The following is a 17,861-nucleotide window of genomic DNA, read 5'->3' on the forward strand; positions in this document are numbered from 1 at the left end:
TAAGAGATTTTGGCCCAGTTCATTTTTGTTGATGGTTTCACCCGGTGTGATGGTACAAGGTCTATGCAAATTTTGGTGAGTTTTTGAATATGTGGCAGGGGCAAAATTGTCACTCAAAGGCCCAGTAGGGAAGAAGAATCACAAAAACCAAATAGTCCTTGTCCAGGACAGCTTCTGGCTACAATAATAAGGGGAAGAAGGTTGAAAAAGTTGCAGTGATTTTATTTTTCAAAAAAAAAAAAAAGAACAACTCTGATAAACATTTAGCATAGGAAAACTTGGGGGGAAAAAAATTACATTTACACTGTAAACAGATCAAACTGGCTCAACATTACCTGAAGTGTGGAGACAACTTGAAAGCAGTTCTGACATGGTTTGCTAAAGAAAGGCACGAATTGGCAAAAATGCATATCGATAGGGAATGAACAGCAGGAGCCCACAGTCCTCTGACCAGTCTGAGTTGGGTAAAGTGTCCAGTGATACATTCATGACTGTTCGACTCAGCAGGTTGAGAATGAAAACGCTTCCGTGTGAGGGCCGGGGGTGGACTGGGAGACATACAATAGGCTGCATTGAGGGGGTCACAGAATCTAGATGAGGTAGAGCTAAACCCCTTCAACTCAAGCATTCCGGGGTGTTATAAATAAATACATCCTGCTACATGTAAAAATTAACCAAGAACACACAATAAAAAGGTTTCAAGAAGCTGCTTTCTTTCATTTAAATATAAAAACAAAACAAATAAATGGCAGATTAGAAATGCACCTGAACCTGAAATAAAGTGCAGGCATGAGAACCTTGGGCACAACCGCCCCGAGAGCTCAGCCAACTCTGCAATTTGTAAAGTTTGAGACATTTTAGCAAAGCATGGACACAAGAAAGACGCATCCAGAACTCGAGAAACCTTGAAATGCAACACAATTTATATTAGGCACTTTGAAGAAAACGAAAAATGGAATTAAGGGTCTAATTTGAACTGGTGGTGTGTCGATTGAATGGAAATATAGAAAAACTGTAATAAGAAGACAAAAAAAAAAGTTAAAGGAAAAAAAACAAAAAAATAGTCTTCAAACATACAGCATAAATGAAGGGAGAAGGGAGAGTAGTCTTTAGATATTGTTCATTATAACATAAGTCTGTCCTGATTGGTCAGATCCTGGAAAAAAAAAACCGCCCTGCAGCGGTCCCTAATAAAGTCAAGATCCTTCAAAGTTGGTGAGGATGAGTTAAAGCAGTTTCAAGTAAGTTATACATTCAAACCTGTGGATAAAAAGCAAAACAAAGTCACAAAAAAAAAGAAAAATACCCGCATATATATTCATATAAAACAAAAGAACTACAGTAGTTATAATCAAGTTCAACTAAAGGCTTAAGAGTCAGTGAGTTCTGGAGGGAAGATCGCTTCAATGGACAAATAGGATTTGATTGTACCTCCGATGAAACATTCAAATGCAAAGAGGGGGAGGGGCTACCTGATGGTTTAAAAAGATTTACGTCAATTTACTGCAATTTTGCCCTCCTCCATGAAATGTGGGAACTGCGACTTTGGCACGCTATCTGAGCCGTTTTTCTCAATTTCCGCCATGGTGGCGGGCAAGCCCGAGTGGGATCCGTCCATCTTCATGAGGCCCCCAGTCGACCCGATCAGAGGCCCGCCGGCGGGGCTCCCAGGGAGAGGAATCCCGCCCCCCTGAATGACAGAAATCTCATTGGTCTTCATGGTAAGGCCACTGCTGAAGGCGGCAGCGGCGTACTGATTCCACAGGGAAGGGTCAAAGTTTATTGGTGGCACGCTCAGCTCCTTGGGCGTAGCCATCATCTCAGGCATCATCTTGGCCTCGGAGCTCATTGCCATCAAGGCCATTGGGTTATCTAGAGACAGGCGCTGGCCACGGCGGGATGAGTTGTTCCACATGTGAGTGCCTATGTGCACCTTCAAGACAAAAAATAAAAGCAAATAAAAAAGACTGTTTAAAAACCAGAACTGAAAGTGAGCTAATGTTTTGGAGCGAAGCTGCCGCTTACCTTGAGATTTCCCTTCGTGGTGAAAGCCCGGCCGCAGATATGGCAGGCAAAAGGCTTTTCCCCCGTGTGGGTGCGCTCGTGGATCTGCAAGGCGCTGGCGGATGAAAAGTTCTTGCCGCAGGCATTGCACATGTGCTGTTTGGTTGTTCTCCGCGGTGCGGAGGAGATAGAGTGCAAGGCAGCACCTTGAGGCATCTGAGAGCTGAATAAGCCGTGAGGGCCCAAGGGGTTCTCTGGAGGATTTTTCATGTCCAGACTGCTTAGACCCGGGGGAATCTTCATGAAAGCTATGTTGGCAGGAGCTGCTGAAACAAAATGTGGATAGAAGTCAGAACTAGGCTTTTATAAAAATGATTGAAGGGCTTTCTCCAGATGAAACTCACCATAGTCTCCGTTTGAAAATGGCAAACCTGGTTCTTCTTTAATAGCTTTCGGGGTAAAGCTGCTGGACGCTGTGAGGTCAAGAGCTCCGCTCGTCTCACAGCCATCTTGTGATGAGTCAAAGTCCAATCTTGACCCACTGCGAGAAATCTCCTCCACAGCGGAAGGGGGAGACTTGGTGCCTGCGTTGTGAACCGGGGAGGAGGAGTGAAAGGACATGGCGGAATCAGAAACGGCAGGACTACAGCCGTTTGTAAAATCCATTTCTTTTGGAGCTGGTGGGAATTCTTTGGAGGTGCCTTCATTCTCTGAAGCAGTGCTCGTCTGGCGTTTCAGTGCCAGCGCAGAGGTGAGATTCTTCAGAACATCTAAGCTGGAGAGGACGGCATGCTTCTGCTCCTCAGAAGTAGACGGAAGGGGGTCTGAGGCACCAGGTGGCTTTTGGGAACTCAGCTCTTGGTCATCCATGCTTGCGTCAAAGCTGGGGGCATCCATGGACTTCTCTTCTGACAGAGACTGGTCCATGGTATCTGCTGGTTCAAACTGGCTTTCTGGCATGGGGGTGTTGGGGATCTGGCCTCCCATGTGCATGCGAATGTGCTGCTGCAGAACCACAGCGTTTGTGAACTTCTTCTGGCAGATGGGACATGAGTGTTGCATTTTCAAAGGAGTGTTGGCTCGGTGAACTCCGTAGTGAGCCTTCAGGTTACCTTTTGTGGAGAACGCGCGACCACAGATTTTGCACTTGTAGGGCCTTTCGCCTGTATGTGTGCGGTAATGCATTTTGAGGGAGCTCTGACAGCTGAGCACCCGGTGGCAGATGACACACTCGTTGGGGTCATTGGTTCTCTTCTCCAGGCAGTCCACCATCTGCTGCAGTTTAGCTGTTCCGGAGCTCTGCTCTGCAGGAAGCGGGTTGGGGTGATGCAGCGCTCCCAGGAACTCTTTGGCATCCTTCGGACTTGGATCCAGTCCCGTCTCTTTGCTGAACACAGAGGCCAGGGCCGCAGGTGTAGCGCCATCGTTTGGCGATGGCGACGGCCCCCCAAAACTATCAAAGGTTTTGAAACCATGTATGGAGGGTGGGTTGAATCCAGCAGCAGGGTGACTAAGGACAGGCTTCATTTCAGTCAGGTTCGATTCCTCCAGGGGTACGGACATACCAAAAGGAATCCCACTGCTGGTGGGAATATTGTCAAGGTGCTCCGGAACAGGATGAGGGTTCATGCTGATGTTTGGGTATTTGTCTTTATGCCTCTGGAAATGCACTTTCAGGTTTCCTTTGGTTGTGAAGCGGTTTCCACAGATGTTGCACTTGAAGGGTCTCTCTCCGGTGTGAGAGCGAAGGTGAATCTGGAGGGCACTGTCGTTCCCAAAGGTCTTCCCACAGTATTTACACTTATGCTTGTACAATGACTCCACATTCTTTGATTCTGCGGGAAGGTTCAGCATTTTGGACTTCAACTTCTTGGAGGAATCTAGCCCCGTTTGCATACCATTGAAGGAGCCGGGGAAAGCTAAGACATTTGGAGACTGGGGCAGCAGTGCTGGTAAACGGCTGGCCAGTTCGGGAACGCCCTTTAAAATGTCTGTTTTGGAGGCTACTGATCCCAGTCCTGTGCCCAGAGAAGCAGGAATGCCAGTGGGTAGCGGTAGTTTGCCTTGCTTCATCGTCTCCATGGAAAGACTCTGGTTGCCAGTTCGTTTCCCGATCAGTGCCGCCGCAGCAGACAGTTGCTGAGAGAGATGAGCACCCAGGGCTTTTAGAGGATCCATGGCTGCTCCTACCGATGAATTCAGACCCTGAGGCGTCATCATGGCCACTTGGATTCTAATCTGTTCTGTGAGTTGGATTTGCTGGAGCTGCTGCTGCTGAAGGCACACGAGCTGCTCCAAGATAATTGGGATGGCCTGCAGGGCGTCCTGTGCTGACGTCAGAGAAGCATTTGAGGAATGCTGGGAGACAGCCACTTTAGCGTCAGGTATGGTTTCAGGCGGGACGCTGGAATCTTGCGTTTTGGGTGAAGGGTGAAAAGGCGTCTCAGGACTCGCGGCCACATCGCCCGGGTCCCCATGTCCCGAGTCTTCTGCATTCATACTGGACTCCTCCTCCGTTCTTTCTAGCTGGTCAATGTGGGAATGACTGCTGGACTGGCTATCGTCGTGGTCGCTGTTGAGGCCTTCGGGGGAGCCTTGGGAATATTCCTCTGGCACTTCGTTGCCACTTCCCTCCTTCATGATGACCACCTGCTGGCTTTTAGTGCAATTTCGTTGGTGCTCAGTGAATTCGGCTTCGTCAAAGAACTCGGCACAGCACTTGGCGCAGACTCTGGTTTCCTCCATCTTGAAACGCTTTATGTCGCCTCCGTCTTCCTCAGCTTGATCATCTCGAGGAATATCTTAAGAGAGGGAGATTCTCGTCAGTTTTTTCCCCCCGACATAAATGATAAACAAATGACAAACACAGAATTACTGAGAGAAAAAAAGAAGCATTTTTTTTTAGTTGAGATTATGCAAAAAGGCAGACATTCCCAACCCCTAAAGACAATGCAGCTGCTTAAAACCTCTAATGTGTTGTCTGGAGGGCCACCAGAGGGCAATCATCCTCCTTTGATTTAACTGTCCTGAATCACAAAAGTGGACTTCTTTCCACATAAAAGCTGGAAAATAAAGACTTCATCTATAACAAAAGGAAATTGTCATGGTTACCCAAAAAGGGTTTAATTTCATTTTTTACCTCCTAAGAAACAGTTTACAGCACCCTTTCAGGGCCTGATCATTCCTCTGAGTGTCCTGTAACCAAGAAGCCATTTCACAACTGGGTGTATTGTTAAATGCAAATGCCTCAAAGAGAGGGGGCAGACCACCTGTTTGCATTTCTCCCCACACCCCTAAAGGAAACGTTTGGCCTTGTTAATTGCTCACCAAGAGGCACTGAAGGAGCTTCACAAAAGTTTACAACTATATAAGATTCAAACCATGACTGGGCTATCCACTTCAGAGACCAAACAGTCAATCTGAATCTTAGGGGTAATTTATATTTAAAAAATAAAATAAATAAAAGTCATGTAAAGTCAACTGGAAGTGAGGAATCTCATGATTTTGCAGATAAAAGCTGAAACTTGCCTAGAAATGGGATCCTCTAAAGTTAGGTTAAACGTCGGATAACCACTTGACTGCGCATGACCCGATCACCTTTACTGCGTGCGATATGACACGAGGTCACTCTCAGATTCAGTATATAGGTGCTCAGACTTCAACAAGTTTCATTCTGATTCTGAATGGTCTAAAGACAAACCAGAATTCAAAAATCAATGCGAACTGTCCGACACGGCATTCACACCCCCACCACGTGATCAGATTATATATTAAAAAAAAAAAGGTGAAGCCTTTGACCGCACTGGAGCCTGCATATGGCAACGCCAAAACGCACCCCCACCCAGTCTCCACAAAAAAAGGCTCCATCCCCCACCTCTCCACATATGTAGGCTACTAAAGGAAACAGTCATGCATTAAACTGGGGGATTTATTGCCTTTGGGTCAGCTTAACACAGAGTCACATTTTATTACTAGTGGGGAAAAAAGTTTATTAAGAGTAAATTAAAATAAAAGGTTTCAAAAAGAAACCGAAAAACTTAAAATATTAACAAAATAATTAATTGGGGTTGAAAGAAATGACGCAAGAAAAAGTTTGAATTGAAAAGGTGACGTAAACAAACGAAAAAAGTTACTACATGACTCGTGGAAAAAGTCGAATAATTGACACAATATTACCCCAAAAAATGGAAGTGGGGGTGGCGAAAGGCCGCCAGGCAGCAAAACCCACCGACTTTAATTCAAATATGTGAAATAAATGCAGAACCTTCCAAGCGAAGCGGCGCCATTGAAGTAAAAATAAAGTTACTTTGTCGCGTCGTAGTAAAGTCGGACTGTGTAGCACCTGTGAGAATGCGCGCGTGCGGTCCCATCGCGAGCCCCAGCTCCGCCGCCACCAGCGGGTCTACGAGCGCGTGGACGGCGCGGAAAAAGGAAGGGAAAGTGGGGCTAAAACGAGTTTAAATATGAAGTCCGGTCCAGTCAGACTCACCAGTGTGGCTCACAGCGGGCTCGTCGGAGTTGATGTGCTGCGGCTTGGCTTGTTTGCGCCTCGACATGCTGCGACCATCAGGAGCAAAGAGTCGCCGACAATTTTCCTGCCCTTCTTCTGCAAATCCGTCGGCTCGGAAAATTAGCCCCTCGAGTGGGAAATGCGCATGTCAACGTAATTATTATTATCAATAATGCATTGCGATTTATCACGAGCCCCTGACAGCTGATTGGCTCCAGTCCAGAGCGCTCACACATTATTCAAACGGACTCCCTATTGATGAGCGGCTGAGGGGGCGGGAGGAGGCACGCCAGTGGCCGGAGTGCGGGATGGAGGCAGGGTCAAAGACGGACAACTTCTTGCTCCTTTCGTCCTTCATGGCAAAAAAAAAATACTGTAAAACGAGAGGGCGCTTCATAACACAAATGGTTTCCAAAAACGCCGCATACATTTGGCGCAGAGCTCCACTTTCAGCCGCGTGGCGCTCGCAGTTTTTCGGGTTTGACCGCTGCCCTTTGCTTTTCAGGGAAGTCCTCGTGCTGTGGAGGAGATGTGAGCTTTTGTCCTGGTTTCTGTGGAGCACCCACACTTCAAATCTTTCTCTCCAACGGGGATTTGGGTGGACTTGACAGCAAGAAGCAGATGTGCAACGGGATATAAAGTTCACCTGCCCTTTTTTGTTCACTAAAAAGACTGAAAATCCCCCAAATACTGTAAAAATCCAAATGAATGCAAACAATAAGTCAGAAGAATGTAATTTGCCAAATAAGTCAATTAAACCAAAACATTTGACACAATGACCTGAGGGGCCAGATATTAATGCAAGTTTTTGTTAAAAAGAACTTTAAAAAGAAGTGAACTAATCCAGAGAAATCACAATGTTGCATCATATTTGTGCAACTACTCATCAAATTCAATGACTATCTTCTATGAATCCAATAATTTCCAAATTAAAGCATTTTACAGATTTCCTTGGAGATCAAAAGTCATGATTTCTCACTAAAACTGCTGGAAATTACCCAAATATTGTTAACATTCTGACTAATGTCAGAACTGATGAAGCTCAGCAACAAAATTGTTCTGTGACATGTGGGTCAAATTAACATAAAACATTTGAAATGATAAAAACTTAAATGACATTTTATAGATTTTCAGTGCAAAAACAGCAACTGAAAGTGCGGAAAATCAGTTACATTTTGCACAAAAACGAGTTTTTGTCAACTACTGCAAAGAATTAAAAATGTTACTTCATATTTGTCCAAATATTCATCAGATTAAATGAGCATCTGGTATAAATCCAATATTTTTCCAGTTAAAATATCTTATAGATTTCCACTGAGAGAAAAAAAACCCATGCTTTCTTACTAGAAATACTGGGAAAATAAACAAATATTTTGAAAATTCAGATTAGTATAAACCAGAACTGATGAAGCTCTACAAATGTGTTTTTCTCCTATCAATCAAATTAACTTAAACACTTGAAATGACAATAAAATGAAACATTTCACTGATTTACAGTGAAAAAACTGTTGTAAATCACTAAAATTATTATAAAAAGACAAGAAAATCACACCTTACTGCATATTTTTGTCACATTATTCGTCGTAATAAATTCTTGTCTGGAGTAAATCTTATTACTATTACTATCAATATATTGTATAGATATCCAATAGAGGAAAAAAGGCCACGATTTGTCACTAAAACGGCTGGAAATCACTCAAATATTATAATGATTTCTGGTTAATTAAAACAAGAACAGCGCAGAAAAAGTGAAGCTCTGCAAAAAAGTATGTTTCCTGTTGGTCAAATGAATCTAAAAGACTTCATTCGACATAAAAATTTCACAATTCCCAGATTTCTAGTAAAACATCAGCAAATGTAAGTGTTGAAATACAGTCACATATTTAAAAAATGAGAGTTTTTGTTAACAAAAACTAGATGTAACACTAATAAAAATCCATCTCTAATAAGAAGAGCTAATCTAAACCTCCTGATGTGACAAAATAACATTTCAAAGATTTACAATGAAAACTGCATCTGTAGAGGCTGTACAGAACTTTGTAAAAGTGCAGGTTTTGGTCAACCACAGAATAAGTAAAACACTGTAATAATCTTACTTTACTGCTTATATTTGTCAAAGGAAATTGTTATCTGGTGTAAATCCAACCATTTAAAAACATTTTAATGGTTTCCACTGAGAAAAAAAGGCCTTATGTGTCACTAAAACACCTAAATGTTGTTGAAATCCTGGAGAATGGCAAAATAGGTCAAGCTCTGCCAAAATGTATTTTTCCTGTGAATCAAGTCATTATAAAACAATTAATATGAACTTTCACAGATTTCCAGTGAAAAAACATTGACTTTAGATGCTGCTGAATGCAAAAGTAAAGTGCCGTAAATCATTTCAAAATGCAAGTTTTGGTCAACAAGAACCACAGAAAAAGTCAAATACGGCAAAAAATCCAAAACTTACATATAGTTTTCCAATTATTCCTCAGATGAAACAATTGACTGGTGTAAATCCAACGATTTACTAGTCAAAACCTTTAAAATAATTTCATTTGGGGGGAAAAAGTCAGGAATTTTTCACCAAACTGGGAATCACCCAAATATTGAAAATATGCAGATTGACCTAAACAAAAAAAAAAAGCACCTCAAAATGCCAAAATGTTGTAGACGTGTTTTCTGGAACTACACAGGAATTTGACAAAAATGGCTCAAGGGGTGTTTTTTGACAAAAAAATATTGCTTTTTTTTTTTACTGAAATCTAGACATTTTTGTCCTGAGAAATACAGTTTTCCAATGGAAAAATTGCTTTAAAGTAGTGTGAATACCAGTTGACGAGTCTTGGTGTCTTCACGAGAGAGAAACTGTAGTTGGACGGGAATTTCAACTATTTGATGGAGTTTTTTGCAGTGAGAGAAACAGGAACAAATGCCAAACTTCAGGATGTTTCCTGTTTTCACGTGAAGACCTAAAACCTCCAAATATAATGTTTTGTTCGAGAAAAAAAATCAAAACATTTATTCATAAAGTTTTTATGAGACTTTTTCTGTATTTGTTTATTGTAAACATCACCAAACTGAAAAAACAAAAATCTTTTTTAAAATCTTTTTAAAAAAGCAGGGAAAACTTTAGCATATCTCATAACTTTATGAAAAAGCAAACAAACAAACTGGAATTAACTAGAATAGTAGAACTCTTCAGTTAGTGCATCATCAGGACTTTGCTTTAATATTTTTTTGTATTTCAGAACATCAGACTTTTACTTTGAAGGAGTGTTTTTGCAGTGTGCACACAGACACATTCTTGATGACTAAATTGTTTACTGCGGTACAGTAGAAAAATGATTTCTCATGGTCATTTGCTCATTTATGGACAGGAACTTGTTTCTGTGGCATCGCACGCCCAAAGACAAACTGTCTTTATGCTTTGGTTTATGCACAAACCCAGATTGTGAAAAATTAAAAAAAACGTCAATTTTAGGCAAAATCTGCAGATTGCTGTGACAGAGGAAGAGAAACTCCTCCTGCTGTTCAGGAAAGGACACACCACTCATGTGCAAAAGCACAAAGGAGAAGCTGAAAGAAGCCCAGCATTTGTCTGCTTTGAAAGTCAAGGTGAGTTTCATAAACTGCAGAAAAAGCTTTGAAAAATGAGAGATTCTGTGGTTAAAAAAACCCCAAGCGATTCAATTTTTGAAATTCTAGAAGATAATGTAAAATATTTTGGTCCTTGGACTTCAATGAAATGGTAACATTTGAAGAAATTAATACATTTGTGTCAAAATAAGTTATCTAAATAAGGTAAAATAAATCATTAAAATGGACAAATTCTGGACCAAAGTGCTTGTCAGCTCATTGCAGGCCTCGCCATTTTTGAGATTGACCTCGCAATCCATCTTTTCACGCTGAAATGCACGGGTATGTGTTGTATAATGACACTTCTGATAAGCCGGAGACAAAGACAAGCCAATATATTCAGATAAACAAATGTGTGCTTGGAGGGACTGACTGAAGGTAAAAAGAGGAGGGGGGGGGGGGGGGGGCTGTCTAGACAGTTTATTGCCCCAATAAGAAAGTATACATTGAATACTTTGTTTTTTCTGCATTCAGTCTAAACAGCTCAAACTGTGCACGCTCGTTAAAGTGTATTTTGCGGGAACCAGAAGGAATTTGAGCGACTCCTGTGGAAATTCACCCATTTGCAGATAAAAAACTGGGAGTAACTTTGTTACTTCTTCATTTTGGAAATCAAAGAACTAAGAAACAAATTGATCTTTTGGAGAAGAGCTGCATTTTTGAAACCTTTCTTTCCTGTCTTTTTCTACTCAGTTACCAGATACGGAGGCCAACATTTTTTTGGGACCATTTGTGGCATTTACTTTGATGAAAAGTGAATGACAAGCCAGGAAAAAGGCAAACGCATTACTGTGTCCTTGACCAGGTGTTTGACAATGGAGGAACTCAACAGAAGGTCTCATAAAAAGCAGAGACAGCCCCAGGACACTGACTTTTTTCTCTCTCCGGGACTTATTTTTCAATCCCCTTTTAGAGTTTTTTTTTTTTTTTAATTAGTTGTGGAGGAGAAGTTACCTCATATGTGTCGCCGGTTGGGAAGCTTGACAAGGACAAACAAAAACAGGCCAACACTTGCTTGAGAATCGTGAACTGGACATGTGTTTTTTTTTTTAGGACTCCATAAAAGATGAAAGGCACTGGCGAGCTCGGAAACTATGACCGGTTTCACATCCGTGTGACAGTCGGGGCCGTTGTAAAAGAAAATTACTGCAGTTTTGGTTCTTCTCCTAAATGAGTTTGGACACCAATTTCTTTTCTTATTTTTTGGTTTTTAACCAAAACACAAATATAAATTTATGATTGTGTGAGGACTAAATTCTCAGGATTTGCAGACCCAAAGGTGTTTAAGAAGTAGGTTACACACACACAAAAATCAACAAGGGTGTGTAATAAACAAAAATTAGGCTAAAATGCTAAAGGAAGCTTTGAAGCGTTTGTCTTTTCCCGTATGGCTAAACGTTAGGTAGGGTTTGTCTTTACTGTTTTCAAAGATGGCAATTCAGACGACACATGATTCTAACAGCTGCAAGGGAACCCTACTCTTCCTATAAGTTGTAGTGACTTGAAAGTGAACCCTGGTGCATTTTACCTGCAGGATGAATGAAAGCAGGCTCTTCAGTAGATGAAAACGAGGAGGTCTAAGCATAATTGCAATCCGGCTACGTTCACACCAGCCTAGGCAACACGCTCCCCAATGTATGTAAATAGACGTATAAACGCGCTTTGGGATTCCACAGTCAAAAGTCTTGCGTTCACACATCGCTATTCAGAATTTTAAGTCAGTTTTAGGGCTGTATGAATAAAACACGCCCATTTAACACCCGTTGAAAGCTAAACCAGTAAAGTTATGACCAATCAGGGACTTGTATTGGGTAGTGATGTATGGATGGCGTCCCTTCTAATTCAAGAAAGTACCAACCGTTCAACGAATGATGATGGAGAAGAAACTAATAATTGCCCAATGATAGAAAAAGCCTCGAGCAAGATTCACGGGATTTGTCAGCCAAACCTCTTTCAACTGTAGGTGCTAGTATCGGGCAGCAACAGTCCAGTGTGAACACCGTTGCTCAGCGAATATGAGGTCATCGATTTCATGAAGTGGAAATCTCATTGATATGAGCGCTTTCCAATGACCATTAATGAATCCACTGTCTATATGAATCCACTTCTATTTTATAAAAAAAATACATTTAGATGCATTTTCTAGTGAGCATCGATGCACACTGTTTTTTTGCAGAGACTTCTGGGAAGTTTCTCGGACACTCGATTTTGGAATTGTAGATTCGGAGAAGCATTACAAAATGGCGAACGCACTATAAAGTGCACTATGTAGTGAGTAGTGAAGGAATTCGGACACAACTCATATGCTGAAAACTTGCAGCATACAGCCAGTGTGAACATCGCAGTACGGATAAATAAACTGATCACAGAGAGACACAACAAAAAGGCAAATCAAGAAACGTCTGGACGTTTTCCATCTTTAAAAGTGTTTTGAATGGAGAAAGAGCTAGGTTTTCTTCTTGCTTTCTCTCCATAGGTCAGAGCTTATTTCAGTCACTTTTACCAAGTGCATGTTGTATGCAGATTCTGCGCTCTCATGAAAGCCGTGTGAAAGCAGAGGAAACTCAATGATGGCGGTCAATGTCCTTGGCATTACATTTAAACCGAGTTGATGGTCTAAGAGTGAATCACACCACCACCACTTTTAACAAAAATGGAAGCCCTACTCAAAGGTATACCTGAGTTTATTGGGTCCGGTTCTGTTCTTTGTCAATCTCTTTTGTAAAGTCGCTCAATCCCTTTCATGGTCACAGGGGTTGCTGGAGCCTATCCCAGCTACTGTTGGTCGAAGGCAGGGTGCACTTTGGAAAAATGACCAGTCTGCTGGCAGCATGTTTTGGCATGCCGTGGTTTTCTAGTAGGGGCGTGTCAAAAACATACGGACTTGCATCATAATTTCCATGTTGTTTCCAGAATTGAATACCTGAATACCTGGTGAACAGCTGCATCAACCAATCAGGAACCCAACTTCAGTAGTGATGTATTGATGATATGAAGAATGGGTGGTGTTGCAGTTTGTGCTCCTCACAAATGTCATAGTTTAACATATTGGCATTGAGACAATATTAAGAATGTTCTTCTTCCTCGGTGTAACGCTTTGTTGGTAATGTAAGGCCCTGATTGATCTCATGAACTCAGACATGGCGACGTTTTTACCAGCATCAGTATCATCAGGTTTCAGACCCTTTTGGACAAAGATCTAGCAGCTAATTTGACACGTTTCAAAATCGAGGCGACTTGAGTTTGACGCTCAAATCATGTTCTACGCAAACACAGCAACACAGAACGTACTTCATTGATGCATGTGACTTTTTATTTCTAGATGGAGACGTGTTCAGATAAACATTAGTGACTTTAAAAGAATGTTGCAGGATGAATATACTCTGACAGTTAAACTCTTTTGGCGATTAGATTGGAATACAACCTGGTAAGATCGGAATCAGGCGTGGAGTTGTTAGGAGAAGACTCCCCAGACTTTAGTCCCCTGATGGTGGCCATGGAAGGGATGAGGCTTCCCAGGGGGTAGAATGCAAGGGAGGATGGAGGAGGGTTTGCATAACAGCCTGGAAGGTGAAAAGACAATAGCTGCATTTAGCTGCAGCCCAAGGCGACTTCAATCTCAGTTTTTGGAGTAAAATCTGAGATTTTTAGGACAGTCAAAAGAGTTCAAGTAACACCCAATCTGCTTTTAGAAAATAAAAAAAAGTTCAACCTGGACCACATAAAAATGTAGTTCTTGATTGCATCCAATCTTTTTCAATGGAGCCTCAGTCGGTACATGCAGGTTGCATTTACACTGCTTAAGCTAGTGAGGCTTCGAATCCCTGGTTGGGTATAGACCTTCAACAGCTCCCCACCAACATCTTCTGTCCTGGGGGATTCTGTCAAGCTCCCTCCAGGTGTGACTGGTCTGCTTGACGTCAGCCTCCAGGTCCCTTCTCTACGTGTTCTTTGGTCTTCCTCGTTTTCTCCTCCCCTGGTGATTCCAGGTCAGGGCCTGACAGATGATATGGGTGTTGCTTTCCTCAGGATGGGACCAATCCAACCCCTTCTCCCTAACCCTCTAGTGGATGGTTAGTTTTGCGTCAGAGCTTTGTGTTGCTGCTACCTTCTGGCCAGTGGATCTTGAGGATTCTCAGACAGGAATGGATGAACGTCTGTAGTCTCTTGATGGTGGTTTTGGTTCTTCTCCATGGTTCAGACGGACAGACTGGATGTTTGAGTTGAACAGACCGATGTTGGTGCGCATTGCGATCTATCAGGTGCGGTCTCCAGATGTTCTTCAGGGTGATGAAGGATGTCTTTGCCTGTTGGATGAAGGTTTTTGCTTCCACCTTGCCCAGATACGTGTAGGTCTCCACTTCTTCTGCTTATGTGCGACGGTCAACTGAGCCGGCAGGTCGCAAAAAAAAAAAATCAAATGCAGACACTTCTGCATTTGATAAAAAATATGTGTCAAATCTTTTAAGGGGCACTACACTAAACTTACAATATTTCTCTCCTATTTATGAGAACATGCTTCTTTCTGGGACACAAACAAATGTCTTAATGTCCAATAACTTTGTTTTCTTTTTGATGGTTTCTGTTTTTTGTTTGATCTTCTTCCAACTTATCTATGATTTAATATATATATATATATATATATTTTTACTCATAATTAAAAACATCAAAAAGGACGGAGTGTTTTTTTTCTTCTTCTTCTTCAATGCATGACGCTGAAACCTACGGCGAGGATAAACAAACACAAATGAAAACACCATGGTTGACCTTTCCTGTCACTCGAGCCGTCCCATGTTTTTGTTTTCTTTTCCATTCATATCGCTCATATTACAGCCGCTCTGATCTTCTGCGATCAATGCAGCTGCAGACAATTCCTCCGTTTTCCGTGCCGGCAGACAAAACCCCAATACCTGATTTTACAAGTGAAGACAAAAAAACCCCAACACTTTCCTACAATTACTTTAGTGTCAACCAGATCTTATTATTGATCAGTGCACCCCCTCTCTTTCTTTTTATGAGGGGGGAGAAGTGAAAGGTAATGAATGGTTGTCTGCTGTGGCGTGATGTTACGCCTTTTTAAGGATGATGTACAAATGGGCGCAAGCAAGTCCGAGGGTTTCATGAAAATTTGCGCATCAACTGGACTTTTCTGTCCCTCAGATTCACCCTTTGAATGTTGTACTGTTCTCTGAAACCTTTTTATTTCCCGCAGCTGATGAAACGTGTCACCCAGTACTGTCACACTGAACTGTTTGGTCCACACCGGAGCGCTGTAGCTTCCTAACCAATGCTATTTGAACTCCTCTTACTTTTTGGGACAAATATATGTGTATTTTAACCCTTTGACGCCGGATCTTTAGCTCCGTGGTTCACATTCTTTCGACAACCGTTGATGCGATGAATGTAATTCCAGCGGATTCTGATGTGGAGAAAAGCAGCTTTGCGCCGATGTGCAACCCTTTACAGTAGTGACACGCTGATGCGATCAACATATATCCAAGAGGCTTTGTGCCGTTATGCAACCTCTTATGTTGGTAACGGAAAAAAAATCAGCTGATTCATGTTGAGCGGTCAGAGTTACGATAGGTCAAAGAGCATGTGTGTGTGTTATTCAGGTGTTGCAACATCTCTGGTGTTAAGGACCCACTCAGTTTACATTTGTGTTTTTGGTGTTTTTAAAATGTTCTTGTGGCATCTTTTTTAATAATGGAGGACACGTTAGAAGACAATTAGTTTGAAAATCGCATTTCCGAGTATTTCTTTATGCGAATCGTTGTGCTGAAAAAAATGGATACAGAGTGTATTTGTTACATAGAAAATACGCTGGGTGGGCCGCAAGCTTCCCGCTCGGCAACAAGGTGGGGAAGTGGGGGCGGGGTTGCTTCACACCAGCAACAACTCAAAGGCTAATTTCTAATATACTCCTGCCGCTCTGCAGAAACTATGTCCTGGAAAGCAAGACAATTTTTGGATTTAGCCTAAAATCCAGGGTTAAACGACCACTGGGAATGGTTTGAAAAAAGCTCAAAAGATGATCGGAGGGGGACTTTAAAGGGTTAACCCCCTTAGAAATTAATGAAACAAAGCTCTAATAAGCACAAATGTGGCTGCAGGAAATTCCAGGAAAACGCCTGATGAACACCAGCAGATCAAGGAAAGAAATGGTTGTAACACCTGCATGAAAACAGGAAGCACTAAGCTCCTTGTGCCTGTTCGTCTCACACCTTCCTGCAACAAAAACTCGCCCCTCTGTCTGGGATTTTTCCCATGATTCGTTTAGCTGAAATCATGTCTCCTTTCCTGCGAGCCCCTCACATCTCCGGGACGTCACTTAGGGAGAGTTACGGGTGAGTGGAGCTTTCTCGTGTTGTCAGCCTGTGACGATGCATGAATTTTCCTCTGGTGGAGCGGCCGGCGGGTGAGGGGCAGAGATCGGCAGCCCACACATGGCTGTAATTTAATGGGAGAATTGCCCGGTAGTTCCTGTGCAGAGGTAAACACGGCAATAGTCGGGCTTTTGTTGTTGCATAGCTGCGACAACAGCCTCCATCAATAAACAATAGAGTGTTGTAGAGGGGGGAAGACAAGGCCTCACTGTATGAAGAGAACCCCACTGTGTCCACATCTCACTCTCGCTTGCAACCCCCCCTCTGAAAGACAAGTGAGCTAAGTAACTGTAAAAGAAAAGAAAAAAAAAAGAGTGTCAGGAGATATTAAACAGAAACCTCTTTAGTGTCACAAAAACCCCTCAATCATCAGAGGTGGCTGCAGTTTATTGCACACAGGGTCAAACTTGAAGGATTTGAGACACAATAAACAAAAGAGATAGAAAGAGAGCGGCAGTCACCAGCAAGCTGTGAGTCAACAGGGGGGCCAATCCCTCAAATCTTCAGATGCAATCTGGGTCAGGGTCATAAACATTTACAGGGTGGGAAGTACAGAGCAGAGGAGCCTCTTCCTCACGTCTAATCATCTCAGGAGAATCACCTTCTTATTCAGATCTCCACAGTGGAGATTTTTCATTTACAGAAGACGTTATTTACCAGCCAAGGCTCAGAAATTACCAAAAAAAAAAAAAGTCCTATACAAGAAATCTGATTACAGATGCAAAAGTGTGAGAATCCTTCATATTTGCTCTGATGCTTAGTTCTAGTTCTGCGGGGAGCAGCCAGATGGTTAGGTGACCAAAGCAAAGAGGGATAAAGCCCTGATGACTGTAACACCCCCATGTTAACACCGTCTCACACTGACACACAGTTCCAGTCACTTTATCTCCTCACAAAAGAAGAAATCAAAGGAAATTCTATGGCTTATGACAACCAGATGATTTTATTTACCACAATTATTCCTTTTAATTCCAACGTTTTTCTCAGGGAAGCTCGAGGAGTTGGGAGGCGATGCATCACAACCCCCAATGAAGAGTTTAAATTAGCATAAAGTACTAAAAGTTTTTTTTTTATCTTTTATTAAAGATGGTGGAGTTCCACCGAAAACAAAGAAACTTTGATTGTGGTTGTGGTCTTGTTTTGTGAAAATCGCTAGAACAAAAAAAAGTTTTCTTTTCCCATGTTGTGCACAAATTGGGAGACCTGTGGCCATCCCATAATAATTTCAATACTTTCTTTGGATATCAAAACACGTACGTTTTGGTTACAGAAGTGGATTTTGAAAAATAAATAAATAATGTCTGAGCGGTATAAGAAATTTTACCCCCCCCCCCCTCCTT

At 42.2% G+C, this 17,861-nt stretch overlaps 1 protein-coding gene across 4 annotated transcripts; it reads right to left on the bottom strand.

Moving 5' to 3' along the window:
- Positions 1-201: 201 nt before the first annotated feature.
- sall4 (spalt-like transcription factor 4) lies at positions 202-7,060 on the bottom strand. Of its 4 annotated transcripts, none has more exons than XM_004070999.5 (4): positions 6,494-7,060; positions 2,409-4,805; positions 2,026-2,327; positions 202-1,933 (listed from the first exon to the last, which is right to left on the bottom strand). In XM_004070999.5, the coding sequence occupies exons 1-4, from the start codon at positions 6,558-6,560 to the stop codon at positions 1,496-1,498; spliced, it is 3,204 nt and encodes a 1,067-aa protein (XP_004071047.1). In that variant the 5' UTR covers positions 6,561-7,060; the 3' UTR covers positions 202-1,495. The 4 variants fall into 4 exon arrangements, with proteins under 4 accessions (XP_004071047.1, XP_011475896.1, XP_078806335.1 ...); XM_011477594.4 differs by having other exon boundaries at positions 2,026-2,330; positions 6,494-7,059; XM_078950209.1 differs by having other exon boundaries at positions 6,347-6,756.
- Between the last annotated feature and the right edge of the window lie 10,801 nt (positions 7,061-17,861).

Source organism: Oryzias latipes, chromosome 7, assembly GCF_053564925.1.
Source record: "Oryzias latipes strain Hd-rR chromosome 7, Olatipes_Hd-rR_3.1".
NCBI lineage: Eukaryota > Metazoa > Chordata > Actinopteri > Beloniformes > Adrianichthyidae > Oryzias > Oryzias latipes.

Coding starts and splice junctions, on each gene's coding strand:
- sall4 (XM_011477594.4), bottom strand. CDS start 6,560: ATGTCGAGGCGCAAACAAGCCAAGCCGCAGCACATCAACTCCGACGAG. Junction 4,806..6,493: donor GCCCGCTGTGAGCCACACTG/GTGAGTCTGACT, acceptor CCCTCTCTTAAG/ATATTCCTCGAGATGATCAA. Junction 1,934..2,025: donor CCACGAAGGGAAATCTCAAG/GTAAGCGGCAGC, acceptor TTTGTCTTGAAG/GTGCACATAGGCACTCACAT.